The 19033-nt window shown below is 48.3% G+C and overlaps 1 protein-coding gene across 1 annotated transcript in view; it reads right to left on the minus strand.

Annotated features, from left to right (window-relative positions):
- Window positions 1-356: 356 nt before the first annotated feature.
- Ankdd1a (ankyrin repeat and death domain containing 1A) overlaps window positions 357-19033 on the minus strand; it is a 28060-nt gene continuing 9383 nt past the window's right edge. The window contains 12 exon segments of the mRNA XM_040739965.1: window positions 357-1850; window positions 3625-3756; window positions 5447-5629; window positions 5632-5650; window positions 6160-6255; window positions 7419-7517; window positions 8055-8153; window positions 8889-8987; window positions 9305-9403; window positions 10114-10212; window positions 11267-11365; window positions 12456-12560. Coding sequence (XP_040595899.1) covers window positions 1789-1850; window positions 3625-3756; window positions 5447-5629; window positions 5632-5650; window positions 6160-6255; window positions 7419-7517; window positions 8055-8153; window positions 8889-8987; window positions 9305-9403; window positions 10114-10212; window positions 11267-11365; window positions 12456-12560 — 1191 coding nt within the window. The 3' untranslated portion in view covers window positions 357-1788.

Genomic DNA, 19033 nt, shown 5'->3' on the forward strand with positions numbered 1-19033 from the left:
AAACATACACATAAAATAAAACATTTTAAATCTAAAAAGAAAGACTTTTGAGAGGGGAGGAAATCTGGTAAGATGGCTAAGTGGGTTAAAGTATTTGCCCTCAAGTCTGATGACCCGAGTTCAAGCCCAGGACCCACAAGGTTGAGGGAGAGAATTGACTCTGGAAGGCTGTCCTCTGCCCTCCAAAGGTGTGACACACACACAATAAGTAAGTAAATGTGTGGCAGGGGCAGGTTTGGTGGTGTGTACCTTGTAATCACAGTATTTGAGAGGCTGAGGTGGGAAGATCTGAAGTTTGAAGCCAGCTTGGGTTACCAGAGAGACCCTATCTAAAATAAAAACAAAAGCTGAGGGTGTTAGCTCAGTAGTATAGCATACATTCAACATATGTCAGACCCTATATTCAGTCTCATGCACTAAAGAAACACAACAGAATGACAACTAAAATGTCTAAATATAATCTGTGGTCCTGGACCAGATATTAACCTAGGAGGTGACAAAACATTGACAAAATTTGAATGTGGTCTGAGATTAATGGTTAGTTTCCGAATTTTTAAAAAAAGATTTCATGTGTGTGAATGTTTGCCTGAACACACATACACACAGGGCAATGCATGCATGCACCCCACACACACACATACACAAACACACAGAGGCAGTAATATTGGAGGCCAGAAGAGGGCGTCAGATCACCTAGAGTCAGCTATAGATAGTTATGAGCTGCCATGTGGGTGCTGGGAGCCAAATACAGGACTCTCAACCACTGACCCAGCTCTCCACCCTCTCACTTCCAGATTTTACAGTCACACCGTAGTTGTGTAAGAATTAATGTTTACAGGAGCTTTGTGCAGAACACTTAACATTCTCAGTGCCATTTTGCAACTTTGGTAAGTCTGAAATGATTTAAAGATCAAAAACATTTAAACATATCCAATTAGAGGGTAGAGAAGCAGAGTGACCTCCTGGACGTACAAATGGGTTTATCCATACAAACAGCTGTGGGGTCGGCATGGCAGCGTCTGCCTGTTTGGCATTAGAGATTAATGAGTTGTCTTTAATGGCTGAAGGACAATCCCGTTTGAAGGTGATGAATGAAGCCCTCCCTGACAGCTGGGATCGGAAGGATGCTGGTTTGATACCAGGTGATCTGTGGTATGACCTGGACAAGTTGCTTCCCCTCCCTGGACCTCGGGGCCCTAGCTGTAAAGACACCCCTTACACCTCAAGGGGGTGCTTCCTGATGTTCTAAGATAATGGAAGAGAAAGAGCTGAGAGGCCTGGGGAGACAGCTCAGTCTGCACACTTGCCATGCAACATAAGGACCTGAGTTTGACCCTCAGAACCCACACAAAAACCAGGGCAGACACGGTAGCACATGCTTGTAAGCCGAGGTCTGGGGAGGCAAGACAGGAGGGTCAAGGGACACAAGGTTGTTTCAGGACTGCCAGGGATATAGTCTCAGGCCTGAAAATAAAAACCACGAGATGGACAGTGCCTGAGGAGGAATACCAAGTACCCTCCGGCCTCCACACACATGTGCTGCATGTACAAACACGTGCACCCTCAGGAACACAGCAAAGTGAGCTGAGAGCTGCAGAGGGCCACTCTCCTGGGATGGGGTGACCCAGGAAACCTAGAATACACCCATCCCTGTCCTTCCTGTGGGGTCCACAGTTCAGTAGATGCAGCTGGAAGTCGGTAGATGTAGCTGGAGGTCTGTGCGCAGGGACTGCTCTGAAATCCTCATGGAGAGCCTCTTCTGCATGACTGCACGGTGTTCCCACAAGCTCACATGGCTGTACACCTCCTGGGGGCCCTGGGCTCTCCATCCGCCATCTTCCTGGTTCTTTCTGTGGGACACAAGACTCCTGTTGCTTGAGTTGCATCTATTCTGCCTCCCAGCGTTGGCGTGTGAGGCTTTGCAATAGGGAAGACACAATTGCTGTTCTTAAGAATATTTGGGAGGGCTGGAGAGATGCTCCGAGGCTAAGAGCACTTTGCTGCTCTTTCAGAGGACCTGAGTTCAGTTCCCAGCACCTGCATGGTGGCTTACAGCTGTCCCTTCCTGGAGATCTGATACACATGCAAGCAAAACACTCAGACACAGATAAAATAAACATCTAGAGATTTTTAAAAGAATATTTTGGGGGACAGATGTGGTGGCGCAGGCCTTTGATCTCAGCTCTGGGAGGCAGAGGCAGGAGGATCTCTGTGAGTTGAGCCAGTTTGGTCAACATATGTTCCAGGCCAGCCAAGACTGCACAATAAGACCCTGTCTCAAAAAAGCAAAGTGGCCCAAAACAGCAATAACAATAATAACAATGAAAAACTGAGTTGGACGGTGGTGGCACACACTTCTAATCCCAGCAACTGGGAGGCAGAGGCAGTCAGATCTCAGTTAGTTCAAGGCCAGCCTGGTCTACAAAGCTAGATCTAAGACAGCCAGGTCTGTTACACAGAAAAACCCTGTCTCAGAAAACAAAAAACAAAAAGACAAAACAAAACAACTGTTAACATCTTATTTTATTACTTATGTAAGTACCTGAGGCCAATAATAAAAGTAATTTTACAAACTTAAAATTTTCCAAGGACTTGTATGTGAATTATTTTGAGACAGGCTCTCACTACAAAGCCTTAGCTGACCTAAAACTTGCTATGTAGACCAGGCTAGTCTGGAACTAGTAGTGATTCTCCTGCCTCTGCCTCCTGAGTGCTTGAATTAAAACCCAGATGTTTTTGTTGTTGTTTAAAGATTATTTTGGAATTGAGGTCGAGATGTAGCTCAGCTAGTAAAATACTTGCCTAGCATATACCAAGCCCTGAGATCTCTTCCCACCAACATATAAAATGGGGTGTGTTTCTGACACTCGCCTCTAATCCCAGCACTTGTAAGGCAGAGGCAGGAGGATCACAAGTTAAAAGTCATCCTGAGCTACAAATGGAGTTTGAGGCTAGCCTGGGTTACATCAGACCATGTCTTAAAAAAAAAAAAAAAAGCTCTTGGAAAACAAAAACAAAAAAAGCTATTCCTAATCCCTCCACCCTGGAATTACTGCACTTCCTCACGCAGCCTGGAGGAGCTGCGGGAGAGCCACCACACAAGAGCTATTTCCCCTGCCGCCTCATAGCTAAGGTAGCCTTCATGGCTGCAGGTGACTGCCTGCACAGCCCTGTGCTGCCCATGTTGACGGACACTCCATTGCTTAAGGCTTTTTCATCGGCCAGTTTGCCTTTAATGAGGGATTAGTTTCACAGCTTTAATCCTGCTTGCCTGAAAAATCTCAAACCACTATGGAAATCTCAAATCAGGCTTTTGGGAGTGGCATGAGTAAGTACTTTACGGTGGCCTCAGAAGGCTCAGATCAATCTTTAAGCCAGTCTGTGACTCATCTCTCCTAATGAAAAAAAGTCCCAAGGCTGTCTCAGCCTTGTTCCAAACTAGAAGGCAGAGACAGTTGGGGAGGTACAGATTACAGTGTCATTGGTGACTTAGTGGTTGTGAAGGGCACAAGGTTCACTGGTGATATTACTCAAAGACACCATGACCTTAGTTTGCCCAAAACCAGCCACACAGCCTGAGTGGTCCCTTCAAGGGCCCAAGCGTTCCAGCTAGGGCTCACTTACCTGCCAAGTCGGTCCTGCCGATGGCCACGAGGCCCTCAAACAGCGCTTTGCTGGGGTTCTTCCCAGCTGTGACCACACCATGCAACCAGGTGAGCAGCATCCGGTGACCATGCTCCTGGTAGCTCCTGGTTCCTGAAGATGATGAGATCGAGGTCACCACGGCACCTTCCCTGAACATGCATGCACTGGTCTCTACTGCATCCTAAATGTGCCCAGTAGGGGGAGCTCTTGGACCCCAGACTGATGGCTGAGGCCAGCATGGGACTGATCTAGACCCCCTGAATATGGTGTCAGTGAGGAGGCCTAGGCAATCAATGGGGCTTTGAGAAGTAGATCAGTATTTATCCCTAGCATATAAATGGACTTTGGGTGCTCATTCCACCATGTGGGAGGCTCTCTCAGCCTGGACACCTGGGGGAGGGCCTAGGCCTCCCCGGAATGAAATGACAGACTCTAGAGATCCCCCATGGAGGGGGACTGAGGGGGCTCGTGGCGGGGAGCGGGCATGGAGGGGAGGAAGAGGGAGCTAGGACTGACATGTGAAGCAAGCTTGCTTCTAATTTAAATATATAATAAAATTTTTTAAAAGATTTTTTTAAAGTATTTGTTTCACTCACAAAAAACGAAATCTCTAAAGTTTCTATCTACTTTTGGCCCATCTATTGACAATACATAGTGTTTGTATATTTTATTCTGTATTTAACTATTTCATTCAGTTATCAGTTCTGGTTTTCATTTGATTCGTCTGGACTTCCTCATATATAGGAATTATATCATTTGAAATAAAGAATTTGCTCTTTTCCTTTTCCAGTATTTATGTCCCCCCTCCCCTGCCTCTCTGTGTATACATGTGTGTTTGTGTGTGCGTGTGTGTGTGTATGTGTGTATGCGTGTGTGTGCGTGCACGTGTGTATATGGTACATGGGTGTGTGATGAATATGAGTGTGTGTATGCATGTGTTTGTGTGTGTGCGTGTGTGTATGTGTGTGCGCGTGTGTGTTTATGGTACATGGGTGTGTGATGAATATGAGTGTGTGTATGCATGTGTTTGTGTGTGTGCGTGTGTGTATGTGTGTGCGCGTGTGTGTTTATGGTACATGGGTGTGTGATGAATATGAGTGTGTGTATGCATGTGTTTGTGTGTGTGCGTGTGTGTATGTGTGTGCGCGTGTGTGTTTATGGTACATGGGTGTGTGATGAATATGAGTGTGTGTGCATCTGTGCCATGCATGTGGAGGCCAAAGGGGGGCATGGAGTGTCCTGCTCTATCACCCTTCCCCCCACTCCCTGGAGACAGGGTCTCACTGAAGCTGAAGCGTACTGTGTTGGGGCTAGGCTGGCTGACTGACAGCCCTAATCCTTTATCTGCACATCCCAGCACTGAGGTTAAAGGTACGCAGAGCCATGCCCAGCTTTTCGTGAGTGCCATGGATCTGAACTCAGGTCCTCACATTTGCACGCTGAGTGTTCTTATCCACTGAGTCACTGCTCCAACATGGTATTCTTTATTTGTTTCTTTTTCATGCCTTTGTACCAGGTCTAGATGTCTAAACCTATGATAGGTAAAGTGACAACAGGGGCCTCTCTTTTTTTCCACGAGGAATGTTGTTAGCAGGGTGTATAAACGGTGGGTATGAGTTCCAGCTGATTCTGCAAAACTCAAGGTCACAGAGGGGGTAGAATAGGGATGCATAGGCTGTGGGAGAAGCCAGGAGGAGTGCTTTGGATGCTTCCATCCCCAGCAGCACGGAACTAACTCAGAACTCATCTCACATACCCCCACCCACTGGCTGCCCTGGCGTAGGGCAGGGTAAGGCGGTACCTGTCCACTGCTGCTCAATGGCACAGACGTGAGCCTCCGTGAACTCCCAGGAATATGCCAGTTTCTTCCACTCATTCGGCCTCAGATACCGGGAGGCCAGTTGCCAAAGTACCGAGCGGAGCAGCTGCGTTTCCTGCCGATGGTCTTGCTTAAAGGTCAGGTTCTTCCTAGCAGGGCCGCTGTGTCCCTACATGAAAGGTGGTCCTGTGGGGCAGATCCCAAAAGTGCAGGAGCCATCTGGGGCCTGCCTTGTGATCTTAGACACAGGTGGTAGAGCCTAGGAACCTGAATCAGCATGGGCCTGTGGCTTCATATCCATCACCCTGTCTGTGCCTTGCCTTGACCACGGGACACCACACTGTTCCTCCATCTAGAAATTACCTCCCTGACTTCCAACCCATCACCATAGTCACTATGCCACCTCCTTCAAAAGCCTCTGGCAAGAGACCTCTCAGTTTCCATCCATGAAGTTTACACAGTCAAACCAATTCATTCCTAGGCCAGGATCTCACCAGCACAGAATTGAGTCTGCCTTGCTTCTGTATGCGTGGGTGCTTTCCCATCTCCACAGCCTCACAATCTGAGTGGTACCCAGGGCAGAGATGACCACCCACTTAGAGACAAAGTCCCCAGAATTGGTTGAGGGTAGGACTTAAAGCCAGCTCCATGCACGGCCAAGGCTTTCCGAATGGAGAGACGAGTGGAGGTGGTACCTTCTCCCATCTGTAGAAACGATCAGCTTTTATGATCATATCCACCAGGCTGACATGGTTGCTGCGGGCAGCCACTGCCAGAGCTGTTTTTCCTTGCTGCAAAGAAGAGGCAGAGGGACCTGGAGTTCCTATAGGGTGGCGCGGGGCGCCTCTAGACTTACTGTTATTCCATCAGTCGTCTCTGGTTTCATCCGGACTAACCCTTGCCTACCTACAGCTGGGCTGGAGAAACGGCCACTCTACCATGAGGACCAGTTTGGATCCCAGCACCCACCAGGTGGTTCACAAATACCTGCAACTCCAGCTCCAGGGAGTCTGGCACCCCTCCTGATTACCGAAGATCTGGCCTCCATGGGTACCCAAACACGCAAGCACACACACTCACACAAGCACATACACATATACAAGCCTAGAGCAGTGGTTCTCAACCTTCCTAATGCCTTGACCCTTTAATACAGTTCTACATGTTGTGGTGACCCCCAAGCACACATTGCTACTTTGTAACTGTAATTTTGCTACTATTATACATTGTAAAGTATATATCTGATGTGGTACCCTCTGTGGGGTCACGCGCAGGTTGAGAACCAGTGGCCTGGAGCTTATCAAGCAGCCTCCAGTTACTCTTCAACCTCACCTTTGACATGATGTCCCCACGCTCATTTCTCAGATAAAGAAATCAGAGCATGGAGATGTCACATCTGCCACATCTGCCTACCAATCCCCAGGCACCAGGCTCTTTGCTCCAGCCTCCCACACAGCCAGTCACGGCAGGGGCCACACAGCCAGTCACGGCAGGGGTCTGCAGTGGGATGGGAGGCTGCTCGTTACATGCAGTGAGTTCCTCCCATTCTGACCTTCACCTTTCTGGCTGACCTTGCTGAGTGACATGCAAGTGCCCACTTCTCCAAGCCTGTGATCCCTGACCTCACCCCACACCTTCAGCTCCCTTGAGGCCTTCAGCCATCCAAAGAAGGAGCCACCGTGAGGCTACCCCAAAGTCTGCTGAATGTGCAGGGAGGTGTTAGGCAGTGTGAGGCTGGCTGCTCCTGCTACCCCTGCCACCTACCGTATGCCTTATAGAACTAACAGGAGGAGGGGGTAAAACAGAAAGCAGACGGCTGGGACACAGCTGAGGGGCAGCAGAGGACAGAGGGTGTCCTGGAGGCGGATTTTTGAGTCACACAGGAGGTTCTAAGCACTCCGAGGCTCTGTGTCTTCAAGTGAAAGCTTGAAGGAGGGGCTGCTTAGAGCAGAGGTACCTTATCTCTCAGACTTAAGTCGACTCCAGCTACGAGAAGCATCTCTGCTACATCCTGCCAGGCATGCTCGGCAGCCAGGTGGAGGGGAGTCTGCTGCCTCTGGAGAGAAGATGGGGGAAGGTAAAGCATGCAGAAAGCCATGTGTGGTGGCGCACACCTTTAATCCCAGCACCCAAGAGGCGGAGGCAGGCGGATCTCTGTGAGTTCAAGGCCATCCTGATCTACAAGGTGGGTTCCAGGACAGCCAGGACTACACAAAGACCCTGTCTCAAAAGAAGACAATAAAATAAATGTAGGCTGGAGAGATGGCTGGGTGGTTAAGAGCAAGCACTGTTCTTGCAGAAGATCTTAGTTGAATTCCCAGCACCCACATGGGATAGCACACAGCTGCCTGTAGCCCCAGCTCCAGGAGATCTAATGCTCCCCTGGCATCCCAGGACACCTGTATACACATAGCATATACACACAGTTGACATATACTCACACAGACACTTATGTGTACACACACACACACACACACATACACACACACAGGTTTAAGCCAGCAACCTTGGAAAGCTAAAAAGGGGAATTAATTTCTCAACTCCAGGCCATACTAGGGACCCCTGAGTCTGAGTGGTTTCTACAGTCACTTACAATGTCGGTGACATCCAGATCACTGTGGGCATCTATGAGGAGCTGGACCAGGCCAGGGAAGTTGTGCCTCACAGCAAGGTGTATAGGAGCAGTGCCCTGCTGTGGAGAGACATGGAGATCAGTCAGTAAGTCCCTCCCAGGACTACAGATTGGAGGTGGGGTGGGATTAATTTGGGCATTGTAGTCTCTCAAACAATATAGGTGACTGAGGCAGGCATAGCCACAATGCTTGGAACTGGAGACCTAAAACTGATTCATCAGAAGGATGGTGATCTTCATGCCAGGTTAGTGGGTATATGTACGGTAGTACCAGTGCTCAAGGCTAGGTTCTCTCTCTCTCTCTCTCTCTCTCTCTCTCTCTCTCACACACACACACACACACACACACACACACACACGCACACACAGGTTTTTTTTTCTTCTTTGGAGTCTTAACTGTCCTGGAACTCACATAGTCTCTCTCTCTCTCTCTCTCTCTCTCTCTCTCTCTCTCTCTCTCTCTCTCTCTCTCTCTCTCTCTCTCTCTCTCTCTCTCTCTCTCTCACACACACACACACACACCAGAGAGACAGAGAATATAACTAAGTGGTGAGTGACTGAATCTGCAGAAATTAAAGATTGCCAGGTGCAGGTAGTTCAGCTTAGAGTTCTGTCAAGCTTGGTTTCAACCCTGCTCCTGACAAACCATCAGAAATGAAATGCCACTATTCCTTTAGTTCCTGTCCCACCCCAGCCACATGGGACAGGAAGTGTCCAACTCTCCTTTTTGTGCTTAATTAACACAATTATAGGAGAATGCAGTGTGGATCCCTTCAGTCCAGGCCCAATACTTACCTTGTCAGCCAAGTCTGTGCACCCGCCTGCCTCGATGAGTGCCTGGGACACATCCTCAGAGCCACCAAGGGCTGCATAGTGGAGGCAGCTCAGCTTTTTCTGGAGAGAAACAGGCATCAGGGCTCTATTCCAAGGATCCCTCATGTGACAGGCACCAAGATTCATATTCCACTCAAGTCTCATGGCAGTCTCAAGTCTCACTGGTGATTCGCCCAGGCCACGTGGCTGGGAAAGAGCCCACTGTGGCCTTCACTACGGTGACTCGCCCTAGGCAACATAGCTAAGCCATGGAGAAGCCAAGAGCAGAACCCAGGCCGACTGCCTGAAAGCCTCTATTCACAGAACATTTAGGAGTCTGACTGACATATTATGACTCAGTAGCTAGGGAAGCCTCCGATCTCAGGAGGGCTGGCTACCTGGGTGAGGGCATTGACGTTGCTCCCGGCACTGAGAAGAAGCCTCACACAGTCCGTGTGGGTCCCTTTGGCAGCTGCGTGCAAAGCCGTCAGACCCTCCTGAAACACACGGGGAAAGGAATGGAGACTGGGGAAGCCGGAGCCAGACCCGGAGTTAAGGGCACACACCTCTTCTCTGACCCCTCGCGTTCTCGCCTACTAGTGCGGACAAAGGGCTTGCTTACCTGTGGCTTCTGAGCCTGCACTGTGTGGAATACACACGCCATGCTGACCTCATCAACACCTCTCTCCATGTTCTCCTTGACCTTTAACCCATCTCACCCTCATCATCTAGTCCCTCCTATGTCAGGAAGCCACCCCTGGCCATCCGGACAGTGGCAACTTCTCACGGTTTGTTCATTGTGTGTGTGTGTGTATGTGCGTGTGCGTGTGTGTGTGTGTGTGTGTGTGCGCGCGTGCGCGCGCGTTATATACATGTGTGTTTTGAGACAGGTTAAGCCTTGGCTGTCTTAGACCTTGCTCTATAGACCAAGCTGGCCTCAAATTCAGAGACCTGCCTGCCTCTGCCTCCCAAGTGCTGGGATTACAGGGTGCGCCACCGTGCCTGCTGTACTTCTTATGTTTTGACAACTCTGCTCAGCCAGGTCCCTGGGGCTGCTGCTCTCTTCCTCCTGGTGGGTGTCAGTGTGAGAACATGCCTGCCCCAGGTCTCTACCAAGACAAAGTACGTTGCAGCACAGGCTGGGGGCTCCTCAAAGACCGAGCACCAGCCAGCATCTCACGGTCTGTGTCCGCAGCTGCTGACATACTGTGTTCCGCTCTTCCAGGTCTAGTCCAATGTCCACAAGTCTCTGTAGCACAGCCACATGGCCCTGGCTGGCAGCCAGGTGCAGGGCCGTGTTCCCCTCCTGCAGGAAGAAGACTGCTTGAAGGGCTCACAGATGACAGAGTCCCCAAGTTTCAGTATGTCACAGAACTGCCACTAGAGTCCCCCCCCCCATTTTACATTAAGTTAAGACCCAGAGTAACATGCCCAGGGTTACAGAACAAGTCTGACCAGCTTCATGCCTGTCACTACCAAAAGCCACAACCAGGGCATCCTCAAGGCCCAAGTCCTGCTCCTTATGATTCAAGGCGAGTGGCGTTACTTTAAAAATAAAGTCAGGTCTGGGGTTGTAGCTCAGTTGGTAGAATGATTGCCCAGCATGCACAAAGCCCTTGATTCAATCGCCAGGACTATGAAAAACCAGGCATGGACGTGCTACCTATAAAACCAGTGCTTGGGAGATGGGGGCAGGGGAACAAGCCCCAGATCATTTTGTGATACATACTGAGCTTGAAGTCAGCCTGGACTATGTAAGACTGTCTTAAAGAAAAAAAGGGCGGGGGAGAAAGAAGAGATTTCATCTTGGGACACTCATACCCACCAGCTGGCCCACATGCACTAACGTGCCCACTAGAAGAACATTAGACACATGACATATTCTGGCCTTTAGGGACCTTCCCCCCAGCAGAAAACTCCAGTCAGAGGTAGGCTGGAGGAGACCGGAGAGATGGCTCAGTGGTTAAGAGCACTTGCTCTTCCAGAGGACCTGGGTTCAATTCCCAGCACCCACATGGTGGCTCACAACCATCTGACACCTTTTTTTTTTTACCTCTGAAGTCACCAAGCCTGCATATGGTATACATATATTCAGGAAAAACATGCAAACACATAAAAAAATACTGGAAAAGACGTGGTGCACACCTTTAATCCCAGCACTCAGGAGGCAGAGACAGGAGGATCTCTGTGAGTTCCAGGACAGGCTCCAAAGCTACACAGAGAAACTCTGACTCAAAAAACAAAACAAAATCTGAAAAGGGAAAAATAAAAAATAGGCTCTAGGAGGTGCCAGGACCGAGAAGGTGCAGGGAGTGCTGCAGCCAGGTCAGGGGTTGTATTGTGTCTCTCTGTCACAATACCTTGTCTTTGACACTGTGGTCACAGCCAGAGCCCACGAGGAAGTCCAGAGCATCCAACTGTCCATGCTCGGCAGCTCTGTGAAACGCTGTTCTTCCCAGCTGACCAGACAGTGAGAGACAGTGAGAGACAGAGACAGACGAGACAGACAGAGACAGACAGTGAGAGACAGTGAGAGACACAGAGACAGACAGAGACAGACAGTGAGAGACAGACAGGGAGACACAGTGAGTGAGAGACAAACAGGGAGAGACAGAGAGAGACAGAGACAGAGAGAGACAGTGACAGACAGCAAGAGAGTGAGAGACAGTGAGAGACAGAGAGAGACAGTGAGAGACAGAGACAGACAGTGAGAGACAGAGACAGACAGTGAGAGACAGAGAGAGACAGTGAGAGAGAGAGTGAGAGACAGAGACAAGACAGGCAGAGAGAGACAGTGAGAGACAAAGACAGACAGTGAGAGACAGAGACAGACAGTGAGACACAGAGAGAGACAGACAGGGAGAGACGACAGTGAGAGACGACAGAGAGAGATGACAGTGAGCCTCCTCATGCTGTGCGCGTGCACACCTCCCTGCCCGCTGGCCAGGGCTTTCATCACCCCTCTGCACTTACAGCAGTCTCTCCTACCCCATTCTCCCTGCCACCCAGCCCCGGGTTCTGAGCAGCTGCACCTCTGTGGGAGGAGATCCTCCTCCTCCTGCAGTCCTTCAGGGGCTCCCTGCTGCCATGAAGCTGAAGTCCTCAGGTTTGAGACAGATCTCCATGGGGACCCCCAGCCCCTTTGACTTCCCCTCTCATGAGTCCAGTTGGCCAGAAATCACGCACTCAGAGCTCTTTCCCGCCTTTAAATTTCCAAGGATGCTTTTCTACCCCTTTCCAGTTACTCTCCCTCCCTACCTGCTGTTTCTCCAGGAAGCAGGAAGCAGGCTTCTTTTTCTAACCTATCTAGTCCTTGATGGAAGGGAGAGTCATCCATGTTCTGTTTTCATTCTGTCCATCATGTACCTGTCATGTCCCCTCCAGGGACACTCAAGGTAGAATACGGTTTTCCTAGCTGATCAAAGAATGCACTCCAGGTGGGCAGTATCCCTACTAGAGCCTGAGCCAATAGGACACATCCAGTAGTGCCCCAACTAACAGTGAAGTCCCAGCCAGTGGGAGAGTTGAATAGCTTTGCCAGGGTCTTACCTTGTCTGCATGGTCCAAGGCCACATCCTCCAGGTCTTCCATGACGAAGGCCAGCACAGGCATGTGGCCTTTCTGAGCGGCACAGTGCAGCAAGGTCAGGCCATCCTGGAAACAAGCCCAAGGGGGCCCTCCTCATATACCTGTCTCCCAGCACATAGCTCCCAAGACAGCAATGCTGTCAATGATGAACAGAGCCCATGCATGACCCAGCAAGGCAGCCAGCAGTCAGGAGGCCAGAAGCCAAAAGCCTGGCTCCATGCTCATCAGCTCTGGTTTGAGACCAGTTGCCTTCATCTCTGAGTCTGCATTTACACACAGACTGCCTCATTGCAAGTCAGAGAACAAGAAAAATATTATATGCCTTTACTGGCCTGGAACTCGAGAACTCACTATGTAGACCAGGCTGGACTCAAACTCACACAGATCCTCCTGCCTCTGCCTCCTGAGTGTTGGGATTAAAGGTTTGCATCACCATGCCCAGCCAGGAAACGTTTTATAAACAGAAAAGTGATTGCAAACTGTAAGGTCACACAGCACTTTCAGTCCCAAGAACATCCCACAGAGAAATGTGTGAGAGTTCTGGGTGTCAACCTCCTTCGTACAGCTGCAAATGAAGAAGCCAAACAGGGTTGGAGAGATGGCTCGGTAGTTAAAAGCAGGATTTTGTTCCAGAAGGCCCGGGTCCAATTCCCAGCACCAACATCAAACGGCTCACACATCCTTATTAACTCCAGCTCCAGGGGATCTGATGTCCTCTGACCTCTTATGGTACTTAAATGCTTAAATGCATGTGATTCGAATAAACTCACACTACACACACACACACACACACACACACACACACGTATAAAAAATGAGCAACTGAGTGATCAGGGTAAGGCCAGTAAGTCCTGACCTCCCAGGGAGAACAAAGGCCAGTTGTGCAATTCTGGGTCTGAGGAGAGGCCTTTGAGAGGGAGGTGGAGGTAGGAAGAGGTCTCTTGAGTGCTATTTAAATGAAGGAGACTTGCAAAGGACTAATGACCCAGAACTCCCAGCCCTGTCTGCATTAAGGTTGGAGTCCCTGGAGCACTGTTTGTCTTTTTATTTGTTTGTTTATTATAATTAATGAGTAACATTTTTAAATGATTTATTTATTTTTATTTGTGTGCATTGGTGTTTTTTTTAATGAAGGACTCTCTGACTTCATTGACCCTTCCACTTTTTTTTTTAAGATTTATTTATTTATTATATATACAAGGTTCTGTCTGCATGTATGCCTGCAGGCCAGAAGAGGGCACCAGATCTCATTACAGAAGGTTGTGAACCACCATGTGGTTGCTAGGAATTGAACTCAGGACCCCTGGAAGAGCAGCCAGTGCTCTTAACCTATGAGCCATCTCTCCAGTGTTTTGCATGCATGCATTTCTGTGCGAGGGTGTTGGATCCTGAAGTTACAGACAACTGTGAGCTGCCGTGTGGGTGCTGGGAATTAAACTCAGGTCCTCTGGAAGAGCAAGCAGTCAGTGCTCTTAACCACGAAGTCATCTCTCTAGACTCTGTTTGTATTTTTAAAAAATGTTTCCAGAGATGGAGAGATGACTCAGCAGTTAAGAGCACTTGCTGCTCTTGTAGAGGACCCAGGTTCCCAGCACCCACATGGTGGTTCATAGCCATGTATAACCCCAAGGGACCCAACAGGCACATGTGTGGTACACATACGTTCATGCAGGCAAAACATTCATACACATAAACCAAAGATTTTTATAAGAAACGTGTGTGTAGCCAGGCGTTGGTGGCTCACGCCTTTAATCCCAGCACTGAGGAGGCAGAGGCAGGCGGATCTCTATGAGTTCAAGGCCAGCCTGGTCTACAGAGGGAGTTCCAGGACAGCCTCCAAAGCAATACAGAAAAACTGTGTCTCGGGGGAAAAAAAGAAAGAAAGAGAAAGAAAGAAAAAAGAAAAAAGAAATGTGTGAGTGAGTGAGTGAGTGAATAAGTGAGTGAGTGAGTGAGTGAGTGAGTGAATAAGTGAGTGAGTGAGTGAGTGAATAAGTGAGTGAGTGAGTGAGTGAGTGAAAGTGAGTGAGTGAATAAGTGAGTGAGTGAGTGAATAAGTGAGTGAGTGAGTGAATAAGTGAGTGAGTGAGTGAGTGAATAAGTGAGTGAGTGAGTGAGTGAATAAGTGAGTGAGTGAGTGAGTGAAAGTGAGTGAGTGAATAAGTGAGTGAGTGAGTGAATAAGTGAGTGAGTGAGTGAGTGAGTGAATAAGTGAGTGAGTGAGTGAATAAGTGAGTGAGTGAGTGAATAAGTGAGTGAGTGAGTGAATAAGTGAGTGAGTGAGTGAGTGAATGAGTGAGTGAGTGAGTGAATGAGTGAGTGAGTGAGTGAGTGAGTGAATGAGTGAGTGAGTGAGTGAATGAGTGAGTGAATAAGTGAGTGAGTGAGTGAATAAGTGAGTGAGTGAGTGAGTGAATAAGTGAGTGAGTGAGTGAATAAGTGAGTGAGTGAGTGAGTGAATGAGTGAGTGAGTGAGTGAATGAGTGAGTGAGTGAGTGAATAAGTGAGTGAGTGAGTGAGTGAATAAGTGAGTGAGTGAGTGAATGAGTGAGTGAATGAGTGAGTGAATGAGTGAGTGAATAAGTGAGTGAGTGAGTGAATGAGTGAGTGAATAAGTGAGTGAGTGAGTGAATAAGTGAGTGAGTGAGTGAATGAGTGAGTGAGTGAATAAGTGAGTGAGTGAGTGAGTGAATAAGTGAGTGAGTGAGTGAATAAGTGAGTGAGTGAGTGAATAAGTGAGTGAGTGAGTGAGTGAGTGAGTGAATAAGTGAGTGAGTGAGTGAGTGAATGAGTGAGTGAGTGAGTGAATGAGTGAGTGAGTGAGTGAATAAGTGAGTGAGTGAGTGAATAAGTGAGTGAGTGAGTGAGTGAGTGAATAAGTGAGTGAGTGAGTGAATAAGTGAGTGAGTGAATAAGTGAGTGAGTGAGTGAGTGAATAAGTGAGTGAGTGAGTGAATGAGTGAGTGAGTGAGTGAATGAGTGAGTGAGTGAGTGAATGAGTGAGTGAATGAGTGAGTGAATAAGTGAGTGAGTGAGTGAGTGAATGAGTGAGTGAGTGAGTGAGTGAGTGAATAAGTGAGTGAGTGAGTGAATAAGTGAGTGAGTGAGTGAATAAGTGAGTGAGTGAGTGAATAAGTGAGTGAGTGAGTGAGTGAATAAGTGAGTGAGTGAGTGAGTGAATGAGTGAGTGAGTGAGTGAATGAGTGAGTGAATGAGTGAGTGAATAAGTGAGTGAGTGAGTGAATGAGTGAGTGAGTGAGTGAGTGAATGAGTGAGTGAGTGAGTGAGTGAGTGAGTGAGTGAGTGAGTGAGTGTGCTCTGCACCACCCTTCCTTCCCTCAAAGGCCAGAAGAGGGCATCAGATCCTTCTGGATCTGAAGTTACAGGTTTAGTCATGAGCTTGGGTCTTGGGAGTTCTAGGCCACCAATTAGGACCTTCTTTTGCACCCGTAGCGTATCTGTCAAAGAAACTAGACCTGACGGCCCAAGGGTGGGCACCCTGCATACGCGCTTTAGCAGCTGCCGAGCTCCTCATTCGTGAGTCAAAGAAGCTAACCTTTGGGTCACCTATCACAGTCTTTTCCCACCACAACCTGTCTCACCTCCTAACTTACAGAGGCTTACAAACTCTACCCCCTTCTCGAGTCCTTTCTCTTCAGGTGGCACTGGTAGAAGACGCCACACTTAATTTCCAATCCTGCTCACCCCTCAATATCTCAAACCTTCTACCTCAGCCTAACTACTCTACATCTCATTCCTGTATTGAAACTTTGGAGGAACTACTGCCCCACCCTTCACACATACGGGAAGGCACACTACCTCAGGCCACCTATACCTGGTATACAGATGGCAGCTCCTTCCTATATGGAGAGACCCGCAGAGCAGGCTACAGTATAGTGTCAGATACCAGGGTGGTGGAGGCACAGGCACTCCCCTCTCACACCACTAACCAACAGGCTGAATTAGTGGCCCTCACCCGTGCCTTCCAGCTGGCACAGGGGCATTCTCTAAATGTTTACACTGACTCTAAGTATGCTTTTCATATCCTCCTGTCCCATGCTGCTATCTGGAAAGAACGTGGATTATTTACCACTAAAGGAGGATCTATAACTAACTCAGGTTATATTATGGCCTTACTAAAGGCCTCCCACCTTCCCAAAGCTATAGGGATTATTCACTGCCGGTCCCATCAGACTGACAACTCCATTATCTCTAGGGGCAACAACCGGGCTGATGAAACAGCTAGGGCTGTAGCCCTCCGAGGCCCAGATCTAACTCACCCACCACAGGGAGTTCATACACTACAACCCACGTCCTCACAGTCACCTCCTGACACTCGACAAATCCTGTCCTATCTACACCAGCTCTTTCACCCCAACAGTCAGGCTCTGTCTCATTTTGTCAAAACTCACCTCCAACCCACTCCTGGGGACTTAGATTTCTTAAAAACTATCACTACCTCCTGTAAAACTTGTCAGATGTCAAACCCTAACTCCAGGTATCGTAACCCCCCTTTTCCCACCCACCAGGCTAGAGGCTTTCTTCCAGGGGCTGACTGGCAAGTTGACTTTACTCACATGCCTGTAGTCAGGCGAGTTAAGTATCTCTTGGTACTAGTTGATACTTTCTCAGGATGGGTAGAAGCATTTCCTACCACTAACAAAAGGGCCCAAACAGTCTCGGACATCCTTCTCAGGGAAATTATCCCCCGGTTTGGGATTCCAGCCTCTCTTCAGTCAGACAATGGTCCCGAGTTCACTTTCCAGATCTCCCAAACCCTATCTAAAGCTCTTAACATTCCCTGGCATTTTCATATTCCTTATCATCCTCAATCCTCAGGAAAAGTGGAGCGCACTAACCGTTCTTTAAAAAATGTTCTCGTTAAAATGTCACAGGAACTTCACCTCGACTGGGTAAAACTCTTGCCTTTGGCTCTTCTCAGGCTCAGAGCCCTTCCCAAACGACCCCTTTTCATCTCACCCTTTGAGCTGATGTATGGGCGGCCAGCTCTTACACCTGGTCTCTCGCCTGGACCCTCACCTCTCCCTGACCACCTGCTTACACCCTTACTCTATCATCTCCGTTCCCTCCTATGGGACTTTACTAATCATTCTCTACCTCAACCATGTGCCAACTCCTGTACATCCCCAATTAATATCGGGGATCAGGTCCTTCTCTCCCCCCCTGACCAACGCCCTTCGTCCCTGTCCCCTAAATGGCAGGGCCCCTTCAAGGTAATTCTGGTTACCCCAACAGCTGCTAAACTTGAGGGCCTTCCCCACTGGATTCACTTATCCCATCTCAAGCCTTTTACCTCACCTAAAACTCACTCCTCATATACAGCTACTGTAACAGGACCTTACTCTCTTAAGCTTCAAAGGACACCGAGATCAACCACTTTACCTCCTCTTTAGCTATTGTTACAGAAATGCCAGCCAAGGCCATGGATCCACAGGTACAAAGACCACCAAACACTTGTGCTTCCTCAGTACAGGTAACCAAAAGGTCCTCACAGCCTCAACAACATAACAACCAGCGGATACTATAAGGTACTCTTGTTGTGCTAAAATGTCTGTCAGCTTCAATGTATAAATGCTTTCAGTCGAGGTACTTCTAATATACTAAAACCATGGAGCCATCTCTCCGGCCCCCTGGAGTACTGTTTTACAGTGCTCACCATCCACTGCTGCACCCTAGGAATCAGCAGAACACTGGTCTACAGCTTGATAGCTGTCAGATCTCAGTGAGTCTAAATGTTAGGTCTGTGACTTTTAGTGTATGTAAACTCTAGTTAATAGTAATCATGCTAAAGTATTTAGAGGGAAATAAACAGCCACTTGAAATTTATGTTGATATAATATATATGTGTGTATATATATGTATATATGTATATATATATATATTCCAAAAAGTGCATCAGTGAGAAACTAACCCAATTAAAAAATACTTTAGAAAAAAAAAGCAGGTATGGCATATGACTCTAGTTTTCCTCGAATACTCAAGGGGCTGAGTGGAGAGGATCACTTGAGACCAGGAGTTAAGGGCTAGCCTGGGCAATGCAGCAAGACACCCCTCTGAATAAACAGCCTAGGCTATCCTCAAATTTGGGGTGCAGCTAAGAATGGCCTTGAACTTTTTTATTTTGTTTTTTATATTTTTAATTTTTTTTTTACTTTTTAGACCTTGAACTTTTTATCCTTCTGCCTCCACCACCAGAGTGACCACTATGCTTAATGTATGTGATGTTGGGGATCAAACCCAGGGTCTTGTGTTATTAGGAAAGTATTCTACCAACTAAGCTAGATCCCCAGGTCCATTCTTACTATATATTGTTGCCTCAAGGAAGCCACATAGAAGTCCAGACTGGCTTTATGAGCCACTGGAGAAACTGGGAACTTCATCCCAGATGTCCCAATCCTCCCTGCAGAGGCTCCAGATACCCTACAGTCCATCCAGCCCAAGTCTACCTATCTCATGGGTTAGCCTGAGCAAAACCAGAGGGATGGAGCTATGAACAACATCAGCAAGGCACTGAGGAG

The sequence above is a fragment of the Mesocricetus auratus genome, unplaced genomic scaffold (genome assembly GCF_017639785.1).
Source record: "Mesocricetus auratus isolate SY011 unplaced genomic scaffold, BCM_Maur_2.0 Super-Scaffold_100691, whole genome shotgun sequence".
Classification (NCBI taxonomy): Eukaryota; Metazoa; Chordata; class Mammalia; order Rodentia; family Cricetidae; genus Mesocricetus; species Mesocricetus auratus.